This window comes from Chenopodium album, chromosome 7 (genome assembly GCF_948465745.1).
Source record: "Chenopodium album chromosome 7, dcCheAlbu1.1, whole genome shotgun sequence".
In the NCBI taxonomy this organism is placed as follows: Eukaryota; Viridiplantae; Streptophyta; class Magnoliopsida; order Caryophyllales; family Amaranthaceae; genus Chenopodium; species Chenopodium album.
The window spans coordinates 68,282,256-68,305,896 of NC_137840.1; the positions used below are offsets into that span (position 1 = coordinate 68,282,256).

The following is a 23,641-nucleotide window of genomic DNA, read 5'->3' on the forward strand; positions in this document are numbered from 1 at the left end:
TGTTATATAGAACTTTAGATAATATGGTCGGTTAGAAGGTATAAGTGAGCTATTTATGTCATAAAAGTTATAAAGCAAAAGTAGGAAAATAAAATTAAAATATCAAAATGGAATGTATGTAGGAAGTTAAAATTAAACAGAGGTGGTAAAAAAAAAAAAAAAAAAAAAAAAAAAAAAAAAAAAAAAAAAAAAAAAGCAAAAACGGAGGGGTATATATTTACTTATTTATTTATTTATTTTTGAAGAAAAGGGTATATATTTATTAGTTAAAATCTATAAATGTACTCTTTAAAATTTGAAAAAACGAGATATAGGGCAAGAAAAAAATGTTTCCCAACACTTTGCATTATTTTTGTTTTCTTCAATTTTTTTGCTTGCTTCATCTTCTATATCTTTAATCTGCATGAATAGCAAAATTATTACATACATACTTATTTTGAAATAAGAATATAATCTGTATAAGGTAATAAGGGTAATTTATAATTTAAAAACTGAAAATTGATACAGTAAAAAAGAATTGTGAACATGTACTCTTTGTGTAATATTTTTAGTACGTGATTAGTTTAATTATATAAACAAGTACGGTTCCTCAAAAAATATATATATATATATAAACAAGTACGAAGTATATGTCAATGGTTATAATTGGAACATAGTTTATATATGTCAGTAGGTGAAATTTTTCGGGTTTTTGTTTAAAACAAAAATACCCCAGAAATTAATCTCTAAAAGTTACATACAATAAATATGTTTGTAAAATAATTTATAAATATTCAATGTATATATCATGTACTCCATAATTACTTTTTACTCCGTAGTAGATAAATGTAAGTATATGCATATTTACAATTTTACAAATGAAGTATGTATAGTACATAGTACTTTGTTCAAAGTGATTACCAAGTGGTCCAAATGCAATTATTAATTTTGGATGAAGAGATTATACCGTTGTATATGTATTTATACATGCATGTATTTTTTGTCTTTTCAAATGATACTCCTTCAACCTTTTGAGTTGATGACATTTATACTCCTAGAATGTTGATACTTATTATGTTTCTCTCTTATGGAATCTAAACATCAAAATGTACTTTAAATACGAGTATATAATAAAAGAAATAACTTCCAATTCAAATATAAATTAAACATAAGACACTAGTACACAATAAAAAGGAACATAGGGAGTATATAGTAATTAGTAAACACAATTATATATTTGGTTTCATAGTCTAGTTGTGTGTCTTAAATACTACTCTATTGGAAGGATAAAATGATTCAAGCACTTGTTTTAAAGCTTATTATTAGTTATTATTACTATAAAAATGAAACTATAAATGGAAGAAATCCTTGTCAATGACTACCTTCTCCGTTGCATTTTCAATGAAATTAGCAGCCCCTTTAAGTGATTTTCCTGGAAAATTCTTGACAACATCCTCAGCCTTGTGTTCCACCCCATCAGCCATCTTTTCCAATCCCTCCGCCTCGACGACAATATCTTCAGCCATGTGTTCCACCCCGCCTACCGCCTTTTTCAATTCCTTTCCCGTGACAATGTCTTCGGCCATGTGTTCCGCCCCGTCTGTTATCTTTTCAAATCCCTCCTCCACATTTTCTACCATCTGTAACTCTTGATCTCTTTTAACTGCACTCACACAAATAAAATAATAACACAATCGATTAATTAATACGCAGATATAAATAATTGTCTAAACCAAAATCATATGTCCGTTAGGGGTGTTCAAAAAAACCCGACCTGGTTGTCCCGTCCCGAATACCCGATGACCCGCAAAAAACCCGATGAGAAATTTTCTATTTTTTCTGTTTTTTTCGGGTCGGGTACCCGTCCTGCAAAATTAGCAATTTCGCGGGTCGGGACATGGGTCAGCTTTCCTAATTCGCGGATACCCGAATACCCGTTAAATATAAAAAATAAATAAAAAAAAAAGTCTCAAAGTCCTCAACCAGCCCACTAGCTCAGCCCACTTAGCCTAGGCCCTAGGGTTTCATTTTCTCACAACTCAAAACTCACGCTCTCACTTCACACTCAAATTCTCAGACTTCTCTATACTTCTCTAGTGTCTCCATCTCTCTAAAATATCAATCCACTCAATTCCTCTAGCATAAGTCGATTCATCCTCTGTTCCTCCCACTTCAGTTCTTCACTCAATCTCAGGTATGTTTTATTTGTAGTATTTTCGTGGTATTTTTGTATTTTTTTCGTGGTTTTTACTTTAGTAATTTGAATCTAATTATTTTCTTTATCATCAATTGGTAGATCTAATTTCATCAGTTCACTCAATCTTCTCACCAACTCAGTTTAGTTTGTTGTAATTTTTTTTGTTATAGATCTAAATCAATTTCGCTTCTTTTTTTTTCTTTTTTTTTTTTAAAAAAAAAAAAAAACTTCCTGTTTTCATTTAATCATTTATTTCACTAATTCTAAAAATACGTTTGTCTAAAATTATGTTTGTCGTTTATATTTTTTATATCATTTCTATATTTCTAATTAAGCTGTTTTCGTTTTTTTAATTTTTTAAATTCTGTTTTTATTCGGTTTGATTAAGCTGGTAAATTTGTTTTAGTTTGATTTTTTTTTTTTAACTTCCTCTTTTTATTTTTATTAATGTGTTTGTTTGGTAAATTTTTATATTTCTTTATTTTACGACTTTGCTATATATAATATATGTGATGTAATTATTCTATTGCATTATTTGTGTTTTGTAGGAATGAAAGACTTGGTTTGGATCAACTGGCGATTGTTATTGATGAGACACTTGAAATATCAGATCTCACAAGTCACAAGTGAATGAATTGATCCCCTCTCGTTTCGTTTGTTGTGTGGCTTTTTGCCATTATTTGTACTTTGTATAATTTGAAGTTATGTAATTAAAGACTCAAAAACTTTGTATATTCATCCTTAAACTCTACCTTTATATTAATAAGCTTGTCATCAATTTTTTTTTTTATATATAAATACAACAGTTTTTATTTTTGTGAAAATGCAGCAGATTTTCTAAAAAAAATAAAATATTGCAGGTTTATTGAAATGAAAACAACCACCAACACCATATTTTAGGTACAAACTTATAAATTAAAAAATTAAAAAAAAAAATCCGGGTACCCATGTCCCGTCCCGAATAATTCAGGTACCCGCAAACCGGGTACCCGGATTATTCGGGATGAGACACGGGCAGACTAATCAACTACCCGGAGATTCGAGTACCCGAATATCCGGTACCCGGATTTGAACACCCCTAATTGTCCGTCATATCAATATACGTAGTATATATTAAAACTCATGGCAAGACGTGATGTTTTGCCATGTGTTAACAATTTTGCCATTTGGCATATGATGTGTCGTTGCCAAATCATACCATGCATTAATTATTGAAAAACTCTATGCATTAACTTTCATGTATTTATATTAAGTTTAATTGATAAACTCTTCATATGCATGACAATTTCCCTTGGAGCATTAACTCATAAAATTGTAATCATAGAGTAAAAGATTTTTGTGCATTATGGAGTAGTATATATTTTGACATCAAATTTATAAAGATTTGATTTATCATATTATTATGATTTTAATGTAAAAAAATTATTCTTATAATCAAACCAACTCATACAAGAAACAAACTACTTAAGCTATCATATTAAATAAATAAATAAAAAAAACATTACTTAAGCTCTCAATGACAAACAAGCAAAAAAAAAATTTATAGTTTGATTAAAGTTATAATGACCCGGGACATTGTCCGGGCCAATAACTAGTTACAAATTAAAATTACGTACAATCACTTACTTTTCATCAATATGTTTATGAGCATTGGCCCCCACTTGTTCCATAAGAACCTCAATAGTGATTGCAAAAATGCTTTAATAACGTCTGTTATTTGGCTTTTAACTTTCCTGTTGTGCATTAATTGTTACATACCCAAAAAAATGTAAGGTACAAGGTATTTACCATTTCAGTAAAAATAATACAAGAATTTCTTAGACTTATCCTTGTTTATAAGCATTGTCCTTAAAAAAAACACGGATTCCAATGATTGTATAGATAAATTATTCATCTAGCTTAGGGTTTCCTTTATTTAGATAGGAATGGATGGATTTGCTCATCTTTGAAATGGATTTATCTTAATGATTATTAAGAAACAAACCAAAGATAATGAAAAGCTAACTTACTTAACAAAACCACCAAGAGAGGGACTCAAACCATTGGGTGGTGGATCAATATTGCTTCTAACAGTAAACATAGGCATCCTTCATGCATAATCATTAAAATGAAACAAATAATTAGTTAAATCATACTATTGAACACTATATCATCATAAACTCATTAATCATTACTACTATTAATTAACCATAGTACGTACATACCTTTTACCTTTTCTTGAGGAGCTAAGATTATGATGAAATTTTGTCCTTGAAGCCAAAAATGATTGCCTGTTTAAATTTGCACTAATAACATGATTAATGCAAATCGATGGTTTTGTTACAATGAACAACGAGCTCATACTCATGGACATGTTTTTATCACAAATAACTTTATATTAGGAATTGTATGTTTGAAAAAATTAAGAATTTGGATCGAATTTATACTACACTTTCAAAAGATAGATAAATTCAGTTTAAGACAATATACATTAATACGTGAGGTTAGCTACATTATTATTCATAATTCAAAACGTGTAAAGTATTAATGATCAATTAAATATGTATCATACATTCATTATCTGATAAGAGCTGTATAATATGTAATTAAACCGGTCGTCCCCCACTATACTCAACTAGCTTTCCAACGGTTTGCTATTTAAGGGTCTGTTAACTTCAGCTTAATTTCAGTTCAGTTCAGTTCAGTTCAGTTCAGCTCCAATCAGTTCAGTTCCAATCAGTTCAGTTCTGTTCAGTTCAACTCCTAATTTTCTTCTCTCATAAAATATTCATTTCAGCTTAGCTCAATTCAGTTCAGTTCAACTCTAATCAGTTCAGTTGAATTTAGATTAATTCAGTTAGTATAAACAAGCCCTAAGAGACTTCAGTTAGTTTTGGAACATTCAAACATTATATCATCCTAGTTAAAAATAAAGGTGAAAAAAAATCACTTTTTATTTAAAGCACTGCTAAAATAGGGTAATACTACTATACTCAAAGTTAACTTGGTAACTATTGTGCAGAATATTAAAACTCTTTATCATAAGACGAGACTTTTTGATGTTGCAAGCAAGTATGCAAGTAATGGCGTAATTGACTTTTGTCCCATTGATAAACAAACATTTTCAAACATAATTAAGATTTTAGAAAGGAACCAATATGAATACCATTATACAAATGAGTTTAGTGTAATAATCAATGCATAGTCCCTTTTTAGTTGTACTTCATGTATATATGCCACTCATCCTATATATATGTTCAATTATTTTATAAATATTAAATAGGTGGTTGGAGCTTAATAAAAATGAATCAATAAGAATGATTGGCACATGTATGAAACAAAAATAGTACAAAGTAGAACAAGAGAATTTTTATGTCTATTCATTACACATTGAATGTTGCGTATTGTACAGTACATTTGTACTAAGTAAAAAATTATACACTTGTTCATAAAAAACTAGTGATGCCCCGAGTTACTTCCATGATAAAAATCTTTATTAATATTTATTTTTTAGGCCCAATTAGAAATAATAATCCCAACTTTCATCAATTTTGGTACAATAATCCCAACTTTGGATTATTTTGGAATAATCCGAACTTTAGAGGGTCTTCTTTTTCTTTAATCCCGAACCGGTCAACAAAAGTCAATGACCTATAATATCAGGTCACTTGACACGTGTCAAAACCTGATTGGTCCAAAAAAATTTCAAAAAAAAAAAAAAAAAAAAAGGGAAAACTACCCAGCTACCCCTTCCCCACCGATCCACCGTACCCTAACCACCACCACCACATCCCTGCACGCCACCCCACCATACACCCTAACCTCCACCACCATAGTTCATCCCTGTTAAGATATATACTTATCTTATATATCTTTGACCATGTAAATGTATTGTTTCCTAGATTAGTGCCTAGTATATTTCGTATATAGCTAATCCCTAGTTTATAGCATTAATTGGTGGCTTAACTTCAGCCCTTGTACATTATATATTTTGACAGTAATGCAAATCAATACTCACGGATTAGAATTCCTTCATGGTATCAGTTGCTTAGGGTATTTTTTCCGCTGCACCCTTTCATCTTGTTCCGCCATCTCTTCTCTTCTCTGTTCTTCTCTTCCATCTATCTTCTTCTCTTCTCCTCATTCACAGTACAATGTCGGACAACAAGAGTTCTTTTCACCCGGCTTTTGCTGTGTCTAATATCAAAAGCAACATCCCCATTACCCTTGAAATGGAGAACGTTGCATACTCTACTTGGGCGGAACTATTCAAGGTACACGCTCGATCTCACAAGGTTCTCAACCATACTATTGCTCCGAAGACGAAGGTCGCTGCCCCTTCAACCGATGCGGATAAGGAGCTCTGGTTGACTTTGGACGCAACGGTTCTTGGGTGGATTTATTCCACGATTTCTAGAGACCTGTTAAACACCATTATTGAACCTGATTCCACAGCAATGGAGGCTTGGGATCGTTTGCGTGACATCTTTCAAGACAATCAGAATTCTCGTGTTGTGGCTCTTGAACATGAGTTTTCTAACACTCATATGGAAGATTTTCCTAACGCTTCAGCGTATTGTCAGAAGCTTAAGAGCCTCTCCGATCAATTGAAGAATGTAGGGGCCCCGGTAGACAACAACCGTCTCGTTCTTCAATTGGTTTCGGGTCTAACCGACTCATACAATGGTGTGGCTACTTTGATTCGTCAGAGCAATCCACTACCACAATTTTATCAGGCCCGTTCCATGCTTACATTGGAAGTGGCGGGTTTAGCAAAGAAGGCGGCGTCAGCCATGGCCATGCTGGCAGGTTCGTTGCGAGACGCTGATTCAGGGAGTGAGTCTGGGACTTCCCGTAACAAAAATAAAAATCCAAAAAAATCCGGCAACCGCAAGCACACTGGCAGTAGTGGTCGCGGCTCCGGAACCGGCGGACAAAACTCCGGCGGCGGTCAGACCGGCGGCAGTGGACGGGGTCACCACCAGCAGCAGCAGGGGTGGAGTGGTCCACCTCCTTCGTGGCAGCAGCAGTACAATTGGGGTTGGGCACCATGGGCAGCCCCACCATGTCCTTACCCAAATCAAGGTTGGGCTCCTCGTCAACAAGGCCCAATCAGACAGCAGCAATCCGGTCTCTTGGGCCCGCGTCCTCACCAGGCCTATACAATGTCCCAGCAGCCCATGTCGTATGCTCCAACTGATATTGAATCGGCTATGCACACCATGACATTGAGCCAACCCGATCCTTCATGGTATATGGACACTGGTGCTACCTCGCACATGACATCCTCTAATGGTAATCTCTCGTCTTATTTTAATTTGAGCAATCATCACAATGGTATTATTGTTGGTAGTGGTCATACAATTCCAATTCGTGGTTGTGGTAATACTACATTGCCTTCCCCGAACCCACCATTGTCCCTTTCTAATGTCCTTCATGCCCCCAAACTCATTAAAAATTTAATTTCTGTTAGGAAATTCACAACTGATAATTGTGTGTCTGTTGAGTTTGACCCTTATGATTTTTCTGTGAAGGATTATCGGACGGGGATGCCAATAATGAGATGTGATAGCCAAGGGGACCTTTATCCACTCACTAGCACTTTTTCAAGTTCCACTCCATCATCCTTTACTGCTTTAGCTTCTTCTTCTTGGCATGATCGTTTGGGACATCCGGGCTCTTCTATTTTAAAAACTCTTAGTAATAATAAAAGCATTGAATGTACTCATAATTCTAATGCTCATGTGTGTCATTCTTGTGTACTTGGAAAACATGTTAAGTTGCCTTTTCTTTCTTCTAATTCTACTACTTCTATGCCTTTTGATATTGTTCATAGTGATCTATGGTCATCTCCTACTTTGAGTTCTTCGGGACATCATTATTATATGCTTATTTTGGATGATTATTCGAAATTTTTGTGGACTTTTCCGTTAGCAAAAAAATCGGATGTTTATGATAAAGTTTTAGGTTTTCAAGCATTAATACGTACCCAATTTGAACGACCTGTTAAGAATTTTCAATGTGATAATGGGCGGGAATATGATAATGGACCTTTTTGGGCATTATGTGAGTCTAATGGCATGTCTTTCCGTCTATCTTGTCCACATAAATCATCACAAAATGGAAAGGCCGAGAGACAAATTAGATCATTAAATAATATCATTCGCACTCTTCTTGCAAATGCATCCCTACCTCCTTCTTTTTGGCATCATGCATTGCATATGGCAACTTATCTTCACAATATTCTTCCAAGTAAATTGCCAAAGTATAAGTCTCCTCTCCAAGTTCTTTATCAAAGGAAACCGTCTTATTCTCATTTACGTGTCTTTGGGTGTTTGTGTTACCCCTTAATTCCGTCCACTACTATTAACAAGCTTCAACCACGATCTACACCTTGTGTTTTTTTGGGGTATCCACCGAATCATAGGGGTTACAAGTTGAAAGTGCAGCTGGTACTCAAGAAGGGGGGGGGGGTTGAATTGAGTACAGGGCAGTGTTAGGAATTATTGGATTTTCTTCTATTTATGTAGGGGGACCAGGTGATGAACTGGTCCTGCAGCGGAAACAGAAAATACAATAAATAATCAACACAAAGATTTAACGAGGTTCAGCTCAACTCTGAGCCTACGTCCTCCACTACCCTAATTACTTTTATTAATCAACTCTGAAAAACAAAAGCAATTACAAATGATCACACTCGTGATCCCCACACCTAACTCTAGGTGTCACTTCGCACTTGAACTCACAAGCACTTGCACTCACACTCGTAAATGCTACCCAATCACTAACCTCTTAGTGATTCAATACAAACCCTTTGTTTCCCTCTAAATGCTTCCACTCAAAGCTTACAAGAGATAAATACAAAACAATTCTTACTGTGTGCATAAATAGTTTGTAAGAGATGAACTAACTATTTCCCTTAGAGTGTATTTCGAGCTTTCAAAGATAGAGAATTTTTTTCAGAAAAGCTCACTCGAAATTCTGATCGAGTTTATGCTTTTATAAGGTTGGGAGATAAAATCTTTCGTGATCTTTTCAGATCATAACTTAGGTAAATAGAACATCTTTTATTTTGTAAATAAGAGATATTCTAAGATATTATTCTACTTTCCATAAATGGGTAGAATAATATATTCTAAGTTATATGTGAAATAATTCATCTCCAACTTTGCATAAACTGAATCAATTAGTTTAGTAAATATTCTCTAAGGATAGGAAATATATATTCCAGAAAATATTTACTGAACTAATGTCCAGGTTCATGAAACAAGCTACGAAGCAGCTGTTTCCTGACCTGTTAATGTCCTAGGGATCAGGTCAACTTTTCCTGATCTCTACAACACTAAATACTCTAAGTAAGGGATACAAATAGCTCATGTACAAACATCCATGCACACTTAACATTATAAAGACTACAAAGATCAACTATCCTAATCTAAGAGACTTCATAATCTTCAAGTCTTGACGGCCTTCCTTGATAGAACATTCTGATACAGATTTCTTGAATGCTTTGATTCAAAAGGACTTCATATTGCCTCAAGTACTTGGGATAGCTGTTCCTGTTCAAAATGTCAGTTGATATAATATAAAACCAACAAGAACCAGCTAGTCAGCTGTTTGTCATCACTCAAAACCTTAAGTGACTCAACAAATTCCCCCTTTTTGATGATGACAAACACTTTGAAGTTTCCTGCACCTGCACGTTAGTGAGAAACAGCAAAGTAAAGAAAGTTCTAATCTACACTTAAGAAGACAAGACTTTCTACTAGACTTTCTACACAAGGGATATCTTGTGTAAAAGACTTATGACACTGATGACTGACCAGGATAGCCATCTTTATTTAAAAGAAACAACTTGTTTTTGGATTTTTGTAAAAAGACACTGAAACAGTTAGTTAATCTAACTGTTCCCTCTATTTTAACTTGTTTTTGTGATTATCTGACTCAAGGAAATAAAAGACTCAATCTAATTGTCTAACAAGGCCTTTTCAGAAACTTCAACCTGCTTTTCCCCCTTTTGGCATCATTAAAAAGCATTCAAAAAATAGAATTGCACACCAAAATATCGCAAGTAAGCCAAAAATCAGTAGTTTCAACCACTGATCAATCTCAATGCTGCAGGTTAGCACAAACAGGTTATTCAATCACATAAAACTGAAAAAGCTTAAAACTGTTCAGGATTACACACCAGAAGGTTAGAAACATAATAGAAACCACACTGCATTAAAAACAGTCTAGCAGTGTGGGGGAACAGCAAATATTATGGCAGTTAATGGAAGGGGAGGGGGAGACTGAAGTGATCATTCATCATCATCTTCATCCTCTTCTTCACCCTCTGGGTTGATCTCCTCCTCGAAGTCAGACCCTTCCTCATCTGTCTTTTCTTCTTCCTTCTTCTCCTTTTCTTCTGTTTCCTCTTTCTCTTCTTCTTCTTCCTCATCAGATTCATTTTCTTCTTCCTCAGAGCCTTCTCCTTCTTCAGCATCAGGACCCTCTTCACTGGAGGATTCCTCATCATCCGTCTCAATAATCCTACAGTGTGCAGGGTCAAACTTCATCCCAGACTCTGGGGGCAACAGGTGATCAATCAACCTGCAAATAGTGAGGAATTTCCTGTTGTTCATAAGCTTATCAAGCTTCCTTTCTTCTTCAGCCTGCACTAGACTGGCAGCCAACTGTGTTATCCTCTCATCCTGCCTTTCCAACTTGGCAAGAAGCATTGCCACATCCTCAGGAGTGATTTCCTCCTGGTTCCCTTCATCCCTTGGGCTACTTTCTTGACCTACAAAAGTCAGCCTCTTTCCAGAGTAGTCAATCTTCTTCTGAGTGAGTATTTTTTTGGAGAACAACTGAAGACTCACCACCTCACCAGAAAAAGAAAACTTGGGATTCTGCTCCTTGATGATTTTGCAGATAAAGGAACCATAGGGCAGGGAGTTGTGGGATGAAGCATGGCAGTACAGCATGTGCTCCATCATTAGAGCTGGCAGATTAACCTTAACCTTTTTCATGATCAGATAGATTAGGACCATGTCCATGATCCTAACAGTACCTCTGCCTTGACCCTTGGGCAGAAAGACCTTCAAACACATGGAGTGCAGAACCAACATAATTGCCTCCCTAAAGTCACTAGGGGAACCAGCTTCTTCCTTCTTTCCAAACAAAAACTGAGTAACCACCTCAGGTGTTACTCCTCCCATTAGGGGCCACCCATCACTGCTATATCTACCAAAACCATCTCTAGGTATACCCAGCAACTCAGATAAAACAGACTCAGAAACATGTACAACACTACCAGAAACAGTTGATACCACAGACATATCAATGTTTTGCTTCAGATCAACAAAGAACTTACGAACAGGACCAACAAAAGCATCATTTAAATCATTAAACAGAGACATCCATCCTTGGAACTCAAGAAGTTCCTTAACTTGACTCAAAGCAGGAATATCAAAATATTCATTCTCAACACCACAACCAGATAACACAGTCCTAGAACTTAAAGAAGTTGCACCAGTACTGGGGGTAACAGGTTGTTTACCTTTAGCAGCCTTGGAGATACGGGGAACAGATGATGTTGCTTTCCTTTTCTCTCCTCTCTTAGGCTCAGATGGTGTAGTCTCCTTCTCATCTGAGCCCTTAATGACCTTTGAAGCAGCCCTAGTCTGCCTTTTCCTTACAGAACCAGTAGTGGTACCAGCAACCACCTTGGTCACCACTACATCTAGATCCTCCTCCATCTTCTTGTCCTCCTTCTCCTCATCCAATCCTTCATCAGCCACTTCCTCTAACTGTTTTTCAAGTTTCTTGGCTATCTTTTTATCAGGTTCCCCCTCAGATGGTGATTTGGGGTTTGAAGAAACGGTTTCAGTTATTTGAGTGAGGGTTTCGATGGATTTTTCTTTTGGGGCCTTTTTGGATTTGGATTTTTGTGGAGATGGGGTTAAAGTTTTAGTCTTTGATGGTGAAACAGGTTTTTCCTTCAAGACATTCTCTTTTGAAGGAGTTTGTCTCAAGGGAACGGCCTTGATGGGTTCAGTTTCAGAGGGGTTGATTTCTGGTGTTGCTTGTGAAGGTGTCTGCTCAGAGACGTTCATAAGAACATCCTTGATTGTTTCTTGAGATTTTGAAGAGGGGGAACTAGCCAAACTTCCTTTGGAACCTCCTTTCCTTCCTCCTTTCCTTCCAGTTCCAGCCTTTCTCACCATTGTTGCTAGTCTAAGCTTCGAAGATTTGATCTTGTGTAGAGAGAGAAGTTGAGAATTTTTGATGAATGATGAATAATCACGGAGCAAGGAAAGGGAAGCAAATATATAGCAAGAGAAATTATAGAGACAAACAGAAATAAAATCAGAGAATCAGAAGATATTTGGAAGTTATTTTGATTTGGAAATAACTTCCATAAATGAACAACTGGCCATAATTGCAACTGTCAGATCAAATTGCCGTCAGAGGAAAATAACTGCCATATTTGAAAGATTTTAAAATCAAATAAGAATATAAAAAAAATATTTTCTCACAGTTTAATTTGAAATTAATTTCAAAATTAATCCGTTCGTATTTGCTGCTGTTTCCTCTACTGGTAGGGTTACTGAAACAGTTGCTTATCTGTTCAATATGACCTTCAATCCTGAAAGTGATTAGCTACAATATTGCTCACATAGAGATAAGCAATTAACATTGAGATAATAGACAGATTGCAAAGGTATGATGCACGCACACATTTAAAGAATACTTAATTAGCCAATCATTGGGGAAAATAGCTGAGAGAGGTCTCTTAGTTTGACCTAGTCAGACCTAACATGACTCTAAACTTGCAGAAAGACTCTTTACCCAATGGCTTAGTGAAGATATCTGCAATTTGTTCTTCACTGTTGCAAAAACTCAGCTCTACAAGACCTTTCTCAACATTATCTCTTAGGAAATGATGTCTTATCTCAATATGCTTTGTCCTGGAATGCTGCACAGGATTCTTAGAAATGTTAATAGCACTTGTATTATCACATAAAATAGGTACATTTTCATAGAAAATACCAAAATCTTTCAACTGGTTCCTTATCCACAACAGCTGGGAGCAGCAAGCTGCAGCAGCTATGTATTCAGATTCTGCTGTAGATAAAGCAACAGAATTTTGTTTCTTTGATCCCCATGAAATCAAGCAGGGACCTAAGAAATGTGCCATACCAGATGTGCTCTTTCTGTCTACTAGGAATCCAGCATAATCTGCATCTGTGTATCCTAATAGTTCAATTGAACCACCTTTGGGGTACCACAAGTACAGATCATCTGTTCCTACTAAGTATCTAAGTATTCTCTTGACAGCCTTTAGGTGAGATTCTTTGGGATTGCTTTGAAAACGTGCACACAATCCCACAGAAAACACTATATCTGGCCTACTAGCTGTCAAGTAGAGAAGAGAACCAATCATACCTCTAAACAGTGTAGCTTCCACACTCTCTCCTTTATCATCACTGTCTAGCTTTGCATTTGTAGGTATTGGAGTTGCATATGATTTACTGTCTTGCAATCCATACTTCTTGATTAGTTCCTTTAGATACTTCTGTTGATGTATCATGATCCCATCAACTGTTTGCTTGATCTGCAATCCTAGGAAGAATTCTAGTTCTCCCATCATGCTCATCTCAAATTCACTTTGCATCAGATCTGCAAACTCACTACACAAAATTTGATTAGTAGCACCAAATATTATATCATCTACATATATCTGTACTACAATCAAATCAAAATTCCTGGTTTTGATAAAGAGGGTCTTATCAACCGTTCCCCTTCTATAGTCATGTTCCATCAGAAAGTTGGACAGCCTTTCATACCAAGCTCTAGGAGCTTGTTTAAGACCATAGAGTGCCTTGTCCAGCTTATATACATGATTTGGGAATTGACTATCAGCAAAGCCAGGGGGCTGCTCAACATATACTTCTTCTTTCAAATAACCATTAAGAAATGTTGTCTTAACATCCATTTGAAAGAGCTTAATGTTCTTATGAGCAGCAAAGGCAATCAAGATCCTTATTGCCTCAAGTCTAGCTACTGGGGCAAAGGTTTCATCATAATCAATGCCTTCTTGCTGATTATAACCTTGCACGACCAGTCTAGCTTTGTTTCTGACTATAGTACCCAGATCATCCAATTTGTTTCTGAAGACCCACCTGGTACCTATGACTGACCTGTTCTCAGGTCTTGGCTCAAGATGCCACACTTTATTTCTTTCAAATTGATTTAATTCATCTTGCATAGCCAAAACCCAATCAGGATCTTTTAAAGCCATCTTGTAGTCAGTTGGTTTTATATTAGATAAAAATGAGAAAAATGCACAAAAGTTTTCATAAACAGCTCTCCTAGTCTGAATACCTCTACTGATATCACTCAGAATTTGTTCAGTAGGATGAGAAGATTTATATTTAAAAATGCTAGACCTAGGTGCATTCTCATTTAATCCATCAGAACCATCATGCATCCCTGGTTCATTTGTGCCATCGAATTGGTTTTGCACAGATGGACCAGTATGCTGAGATGTTCCCCCTACCTCCCTTACCTGGGTGGAAAACTTGTCCTGAAAGTTTTCTGTTCCCCCTGAGGTGTTGCTTTCTCCATTTACTTGGGGGCCTTCATCTCCATCCTCATGAGTATCTACTTGTTGAGGATCTCCTTCATTGTGACCAAGTCCTTCACCAGCAGCATCTGGTGAACCAGTAGGTGAACCTGGTTCTTCTAAGGAAACAGCAGTTGATTCTCCTGTAAAATACAAAAGTCCTATCTCATCTAAGTCATCAACCTGCACATTCTCACAACACATATTAAATTCATCAAAGACTACATGAACACTTTCTTCAACACACAAAGTTTTCTTATTGAATACTTTATATGCCTTACTGTGAGAAGAATAACCAAGGAAAACAGCTTCATCACTTCTTGGATCAAATTTATCCAAGCTGTTCTTACCATTATTATGCACATAACACTTACAACCAAAGGTTCTGAGGTATGCTATGTTTGGTTTCCTTCCTCTAAGTAGTTCATATGGAGTCTTCTTCATTTGAGGCCTTAACATCAACCTATTTAACATGTGACAAGCTGTATTTACAGCTTCTGCCCAAAAAGACTTGGGGAGACAACTCTCAATGAGCATTGTTCTTGCCATTTCTTCCAAAGTCCTGTTCTTCCTCTCAACTACTCCATTTTGTTGAGGAGTTCTTGGGGCAGAGAAATTGTGAGAAACTCCATGTTCCCTGCAGAACTCTATGAAGCTAGAGTTATCAAACTCTGATCCATGATCAGATCTTATGGCAGCCAGTTGATGATTGATCTTGTTCTGAACCTGCTTTACTAACACAATAAACTCATCAAAAGTTTCATCTTTAGAAGACAGAAATAGAGTCCATGTGTATCTGGAATAATCATCAACAATGACACACACATATCTAGAACCATTTCTACTTTGGACTCTCATGGGTCCACATAAATCAATATGAATAAGTTCTAGAGGTCTGCTGGTACTGATAGTTTTCTTTGGCTTAAAAAAGGATTTGACCTGTTTTCCTTTAGCACATTCTTCACAAACTCTATCTGCTTCAAACTTGATGTTAGGCAGGCCTATCACCAATTCTTGAGACCTGAGTTTGTTAAGAAGTCTAAAGCTGACATGTCCCATCCTTTTATGCCAAAGCCACTGGTCCCTATCAGAAACAGCATTCAAACAGATGGACTTGTTCTCAGGGATTTGGTTTAAATAAGTAATGTAAACGTTTTCATGTCTGAATCCCTGGCAGACAAGTTCATTTGTTTGCAAATTCACTATGTGACAAAGGTTGTCTTTGAACTCAACTTTATTACCTTTATCACATAATTGTGAAATACTCAAGAGATTATGTTGTAAACCATCAACATAATATACATCACTAATAGCATGGGAAAGTGACTTACCAACCTTACCAATTCCAAGAATGGTACCTTTGTTGTTATCACCAAAAGTCACCTTTCCCCCTTCATGAGCTGTAAGTGAGAGAAACTGTTTCCTATCCCCTGACATGTGTCTTGAGCAGCCACTGTCCAAATACCAGTAGGTATTGTCTCTCACTTCAGCCTGCACAGGAAATTCAAACATTAGCTTTAGGAACCCAAATCTTTTTGGGTCCCTTTCCAACAACAGATTCAAGCAAGTCTTTTCTAACCCAAATCTGCTTAACATTTTTCTTATTTTTATCCAATCTACTTTTCCTGTCTTTACACTCATATTTCTTATGGCCATTCTTGCCACAATGATAGCACACATGCATGTCTTTTGCTAAGACATACTTACCTTTCTTATACTCCTGTAACCATGTAGTATCTCTGGGAGACCAGTTCCTCCTGTTCCCCTTCCCAGTATAACCAAGTCCCCTTCTACCACTGTTTCTAGCAGTTAAAGTTAACTGGTTCAATGAGTTCTGGGATTGGAGGACTTTATCCATTCTCTTCTTAAATTCTATGAACTCTCTGTCCTTTAAGTTCATTTTCTCATGCAGGGATAAATTCTGGTCAACAACTATCTCAAAGTCAAGCTTAGCTCTTTCAAGCTCAGCTTGCAATTTTGAAATATTTGAATCATGCAAAACTACAGAATCACATGAATTAGTCTTTCTAAGCTGGGCTAACTCAACCTGCAAGCTACAAATTTTAGCTTCACATTCATCATGCATATTACTAGAAACAGTTTCAGAACCAGTACTTTTGCTGTTCTTAACTAGGACATATGCTTTATATAGTTCCTCTACATCATCAACTAACAAGTTGAATCCTTCTAACAGTTTAGACCTATTTAGAGCACTTGCCCTAGATTTTATACTATCAAAGTCATACAAGTCATCACCACTATAATCAAGCACATTAATGACACAACTTGTAAACTGTTTCTCACATTCATCATCACTGTCATCACACAAACCCATATCAGATTTTATTCTCTGAATTTCAAGTTTGCTTTGATCTAAAGCAATCTCTAGTTCAGCTACTTCCTGCTTCAAGTTAGCACAGACACTTTCCAACAGATCACAACTTGAATTAGCAATATCATATTCTTTAGACTTTTCTTTAAACTTTCTCTTAAAATCATGATAAGCAATTCCAAGTTCTAAACATTGATCTAAAGCACTACTAGCACATTCCATCAAGTTTTCTCTATCATAAAAGAGCATATCCTTTTTGATCTGATCAATGTTTACCTGATGTTGATCCAAGGGGTGCTTCTTTGCCATGAGGCAGTGGACATCTGAGCTGGTTCCTCTGCTGTTCCTGGTACCTTCTTCTGAACTTTGATTCAGTATTGCTGTCATACATACATCTGACTGACTTGAATCATCTCCCTCTTCATCACTGTCTGTATCTCCCCAGACAGCAGCAACCATGGCCTTTTTGTAGGCCATCTTGTCTGCTTCCTTGGACTGGTTGTCCTTCCATTGAGGACAATTCTTCACAAGGTGTCCCTTCTCACCACACTTAAAGCATCCTGTTGCAGAGAAGTTGTTAGATTTTTTATTTGATGCACTATTAAACTTACCCTTGATGAATTTTCCCTTCTGGTTTCTGAAACTTCTTTCAAACCTTCTAGCCATCATTCCTATCTCATCATCCTCATCTTCGACTGTTCCCTTTAGTGCAATTCCTTTTGCTGGTACCTTCTCTGACTTAGATCCAACCAGCATTTCATGGGTCATGAGGGAACCTATCAGCTGTTCAACTGATAGAATTGAAAGATCCTTTGCTTCATAAATGGCTGTAACCTTGGGAGTCCATTCACCTGTCAAACTTCTCAAAATCTTTCTAACAAGATCTTCATCAGTAAAGCTTTTACCAAGAGATTTTAAATCATTTACAATAGTCATGAATCTACCAAAACAAGTATTAATATCTTCATCCTTAAACATATTAAAAGATTCATATTTTGACATAAGTAAATCAATTTTAGACCTCTTTACCTCACTGGTACCCTCAAAGGCAAGTTCAAGGGTATCCCAGATCTCCTTGGCAGTGGTGCATGCTGAGATCATGTTTGTCTCATTCTCAGCAATGGCCTGTTGCAGTATTGACATAGCCTTAGCATTTTTCTCCAGCTTTTTGTAATCAGTGGAGATGTATTCATCTTCAGTCTTTGGGACTAGCTTCCCTTCTGGATCAGACTTCTCAATGGTCAAGGGACCATTCTTAACAACCAACCAGCATTCATAATCAATGCCAATGATGATGTTCTTGATTCTGTTCTTCCACCATGCATAGTTCTTCCCATTGAACTTTGGTGTCTTGTTGTCATATCCCATAGCATTCATTTCCTGAGTACTCATGATCTACTTCTCTAGGTGTTACCCTTACAAGAAGCCGAGGCTCTGATACCAATTGAAAGTGCAGCTGGTACTCAAGAAGGGGGGGGTTGAATTGAGTACAGGGCAGTGTTAGGAATTATTGGATTTTCTTCTATTTATGTAGGGGGACCAGGTGATGAACTGGTCCTGCAGCGGAAACAGAAAATACAATAAATAATCAACACAAAGATTTAACGAGGTTCAGCTCAACTCTGAGCCTACGTCCTCCACTACCCTAATTACTTTTATTAATCAACTCTGAAAAACAAAAGCAATTACAAATGATCACACTCGTGATCCCCACACCTAACTCTAGGTGTCACTTCGCACTTGAACTCACAAGCACTTGCACTCACACTCGTAAATGCTACCCAATCACTAACCTCTTAGTGATTCAATACAAACCCTTTGTTTCCCTCTAAATGCTTCCACTCAAAGCTTACAAGAGATAAATACAAAACAATTCTTACTGTGTGCATAAATAGTTTGTAAGAGATGAACTAACTATTTCCCTTAGAGTGTATTTCGAGCTTTCAAAGATAGAGAATTTTTTTCAGAAAAGCTCACTCGAAATTCTGATCGAGTTTATGCTTTTATAAGGTTGGGAGATAAAATCTTTCGTGATCTTTTCAGATCATAACTTAGGTAAATAGAATATCTTTTATTTTGTAAATAAGAGATATTCTAAGATATTATTCTACTTTCCATAAATGGGTAGAATAATATATTCTAAGTTATATGTGAAATAATTCATCTCCAACTTTGCATAAACTGAATCAATTAGTTTAGTAAATATTCTCTAAGGATAGGAAATATATATTCCAGAAAATATTTACTGAACTAATGTCCAGGTTCATGAAACAAGCTACGAAGCAGCTGTTTCCTGACCTGTTAATGTCCTAGGGATCAGGTCAACTTTTCCTGATCTCTACAACACTAAATACTCTAAGTAAGGGATACAAATAGCTCATGTACAAACATCCATGCACACTTAACATTATAAAGACTACAAAGATCAACTATCCTAATCTAAGAGACTTCATAATCTTCAAGTCTTGACGGCCTTCCTTGATAGAACATTCTGATACAGATTTCTTGAATGCTTTGATTCAAAAGGACTTCATATTGCCTCAAGTACTTGGGATAGCTGTTCCTGTTCAAAATGTCAGTTGATATAATATAAAACCAACAAGAACCAGCTAGTCAGCTGTTTGTCATCACTCAAAACCTTAAGTGACTCAACACAAGTGTTATGATTTATCCTCTAATAAGATTATTATTAGTCGGCAAGTTATATTTGATGAAACGGTATTTCCGTTTGCTAAATTACACACACCAACCTCACATACTTATGATTTTTTGGATGAAGGACTCAACTCCTATGTGATCCAACACATGAGCCCACCTGTCCAGCCCGTGTCACCTTCTCTAGACCAAAACCAGCCTGGGCCAACTACTCCTCATGGCCCAGTTCTTACCCCTTCTTCATCAGTTGGGCCGCTGCACTCTTCTCCTACCCGCAGCCCAACTCAGCACTCAGGCCCCGCATCTTCCCCTTCTCTTCCTAGCACGGTTGCTGCTGATGGGCGGACTACTTCACTCGTGGACCGTGGGCCTGTTCAATCAGCCACGGCCCACTTGCGAACTACCCATCCAGCAACCCAACGTGCTTCATCCACTCCTAGCCCACAGATCCAAGTTCACCAGCCTACTCCTCCACCTTCTATTGTCACTCGCAGCAAAAATGGTATTGTTAAGCCAAACCCGAAATACAAAAATTTCAATACTATGGTTTCTAATGTTACGAAATCTCCTCTTCCTCGTAACCCAATTTTTGCTTTACGTGACCCGAATTGGAAATTGGCTATGGATGATGAATTTAATGCTCTTATTAATAATAAGACGTGGGAGTTGGTGCCCCGTCCTCCTGATGTTAATGTTATTCGTTCTATGTGGATTTTTACTCATAAGGTGAAATCTGACGGTTCTTTTGAGAGGCATAAAGCCCGTCTTGTAGGTGATGGCAAAACACAACAGGTTGGCATTGATTGTGGGGAGACTTTTAGTCCGGTGGTCAAACCGGCTACCATCCGTACTGTGCTAAGTTTGGCATTGTCCAAAGCCTGGCAAATTCATCAGCTTGATGTTAAGAATGTTTTTTTGCATGGTGAACTTAATTTGACTGTCTATATGCATCGACCGCTTGGTTTCCGTGATAAGACTCACCCTGATTATGTATGTTTGCTGCGGAAATCATTATATGGTCTTAAACAGGAACCCAGGGCTTGGTATAAGCGCTTTGCTGATTTTGTTACTTCTATTGGTTTTACTAATAGCAAGAGTGAAAATTCTCTCTTTATTTACCGTGATGGCTCGAATGTGGCTTATTTGTTGCTATATGTTGATGACATTATTCTTACAGCTTCCTCTAATGCTCTAAGGCGTTCTATTATTGTTCTTCTTAGCAAGGAGTTTGTTATGAAGGATTTGGGTCTTCTAAACTATTTTCTTGGCATTGCTGTGACAAGACATAAGGGTGGATTATTTTTGTCACAACGTAAATATGCTGAGGAGATTATTGAGAGGGATGGGATGAGTTCGTGCAAGTCTTCGGCCACACCTGTTGAGGCAAAGCCGAAAGTCAGTGGTTCGGGCTCCCCTTATTCGGATCCTACCTTGTATCGTAGCCTTGCTGGGGCGCTACAGTATCTTACTTTTACAAGGCCGGATATTTCTTATGCTGTTCAACAGGTATGCTTGCATATGCATGATCCGAAGGACACTCATATGGCTGATCTGAAACGCATCATTCGATATGTACAGGGTACTCTTGACCATGGTTTGCATCTTTATCCATCTTCTTTTTCTACACTTGTATCATATACAGATGCTGATTGGGGTGGGTGTCCCGATACAAGACGTTCCACATCTGGATATTGTGTGTTTTTGGGTGACAATTTGATATCTTGGTCATCTAAATGACAAGCTACTCTCTCCAAATCTAGTTGTGAAGCAGAGTACAGAGGTGTGGCCAATGTGGTTTCGGAGTCCTGTTGGCTTCGTAATTTGTTGTTGGAGTTACATTGCCCGATTAAAAAGGCCACCTTGGTTTATTGTGACAATGTGAGTGCTATTTATCTATCGGGTAATTTGGTGCAACATCAGCGTACCAAGCATATTGAGATGGACATCCTTTTCGTACGTGAAAAGGTGGCTAGAGGTGAAGTGCGAGTCCTCCATGTTCCGTCTAGGCACCAAATTGCGGACATCTTTACAAAAGGACTACCCCGCGTATTATTTGAAGATTTCAGAGATAGTCTCAGTGTCCGTCCTCCTCCCGCTTTGACTAAGGGGGTGTGTTAAGATATATACTTATCTTATATATCTTTGACCATGTAAATGTATTGTTTCCTAGATTAGTGCCTAGTATATTTCGTATATAGCTAATCCCTAGTTTATAACATTAATTGGTGGCTTAACTTCAGCCCTTGTACATTATATATTTTGATAGTAATGCAAATCAATACTCACGGATTAGAATTCCTTCAATCCCGACGCATCTCCCCGACCCCTTGAGTCGCCGTTTTCCCCTCTCCCCGAAACCCCACGCAACCACCGAAATCACCAACCACCGTAACCCCAAAACCGCAGCCACTAAAACGTAGCCACGAAAGCGCAGCCACGGAATCGCAGCCAAGAAATCGCAGCCATGGAACCGTAGCCACGAAGCCGCAGCAACGAAATTGTAGCCGATTTTAGCTAATAGGCAAGGTGGTTTTGGGGGTTTTCGGTGGGGCTGGTGGCTTTGAGGGATTTTCGAGAGTGGGGTGGTGGTTTTTGGGGATTTCGAGAGTGGGGTGGTGGTTTTTGGGGATTTCGAGAGTGGATGGGCTGGTGGTTTTGGGGGATTTCGAGAGTGGGGTGGTTGTTTTAGGGGATTTCGAGAGTGGGGGCTGGTGGCTTTTGGGGTTTGGCTGGTGGCGTGGGAGATTCAGGGACGGGATGGTGGTTTGGCTTAGAGTGGCGACTCAAGTGGTGGGTGAGGTCCGGTGGTCCGGCAAGGGAGGTTGTCGGATTGGATGGGTGGTTGGGGCTTTGGCTGGTGATTTTTTTTTTAACTTTGGTTTTTTTAATTTATTTTTAACCAATTAAATTGTGACATGTGTCACTTTAACCAAAAAAGAAAAAAAAAACCATTCAATCGGTCACCAGTTTTCGGGATTGATGAAAAAGAAAACCCCTCAAAGTTCGGATTATTCCACAATAATCGAAAGTTGGGATTATTTTACCTAAATTGATTAAAGTTGGGATTATTTTTTCTAATTTTTCCTATTTTTTATTGAATGCATGTAATAGGTAAATGGTAATAGCTTAGTGGCTAACACGTTGGAGTTTAAACTTAGGTTGTGGGTTCAAATCTTGTAAGAACCATAAGGTAAAAATCCTGTAAGCTTAAATAAGGAGAGCGTCATGTGACACCTAAACTTCTTTAGGAACGTCTTGAGAAGAGCGCCACGTGCCACCTAAACTTCTTTAAAAACGCATTTTAATATATAGTATAGATGGATTATACGTTTTTGTGAAAATGATATCCATTACAGTGAAATCTCCAAAACCATGCATGAAGTTGTGATCAAAATCTCTTAAGACATAAATGTTCCACCTACAAATTAAACCATGATTTTACTGAAAATACCTTTTTAATAGTCGTGTACTTGTATAGGTATTTAATCCTTCAATTCATCTTCATTATAATGTATTTGAAAATCTAAACAATTTTCTCAACAAAAAAAAAAAAAAAAAAAAAAGGGTTCATTTTTATTTAACATTTTTGCTGATACGAATAATGTTAAAACTAACAATTATATAAATGTAGTTGTGATTAATCTAACTAATGACTAATCCCTAATTACGAGTAAGTTTTACTACTATTGATTAGTGTAGCAAGAAATTTATGTATGCTTTTTAATGCCCAAGTGAGACAAATAAATAGAGAAATATATTTGTAAGACCATTTATCAATATCTATTTATCTAGAATTCTAGACCATTACGGTGAGCTATTGTAAGGGGTTGTTCTGATTGACTGAATTGAGCTGAACTGAACTGAATATTTTATAAGAGAAGGAAATTAG

At 36.9% G+C, this 23,641-nt stretch overlaps 1 protein-coding gene and 1 long non-coding RNA gene across 2 annotated transcripts; one reads left to right on the forward strand and one right to left on the reverse strand.

Annotated features, from left to right (window-relative positions):
• Positions 1-280: 280 nt before the first annotated feature.
• On the reverse strand, positions 281-4,260 carry LOC145638198 (uncharacterized). Its single transcript, XM_081689163.1, has 4 exons — positions 4,186-4,260; positions 3,803-3,909; positions 1,362-1,642; positions 281-399 (listed from the first exon to the last, which is right to left on the reverse strand). The coding sequence occupies exons 1-4, from the start codon at positions 4,254-4,256 to the stop codon at positions 289-291; spliced, it is 570 nt and encodes a 189-aa protein (XP_081545289.1). The 5' UTR covers positions 4,257-4,260; the 3' UTR covers positions 281-288.
• Positions 1,796-2,954, forward strand: LOC145638199 (uncharacterized). Its single transcript, XR_014114630.1, has 2 exons — positions 1,796-2,173; positions 2,725-2,954. It is a non-coding gene; the product is annotated as an uncharacterized LOC145638199 (long non-coding RNA).
• Positions 4,261-23,641: the final 19,381 nt, after the last annotated feature.

Bases quoted from the DNA above. Each gene is read 5' to 3' on its own strand.
- LOC145638198 (XM_081689163.1), bottom strand. From the start codon at position 4,256: ATGTTTACTGTTAGAAGCAATATTGATCCACCACCCAATGGTTTGAGT. The intron at 3,910-4,185 runs GTAAGTTAGCTT...AATGCACAACAG, and splicing joins TCTCTTGGTGGTTTTGTTAA to GAAAGTTAAAAGCCAAATAA. The intron at 1,643-3,802 runs GTAAGTGATTGT...GTGTGAGTGCAG, and splicing joins CATAAACATATTGATGAAAA to TTAAAAGAGATCAAGAGTTA.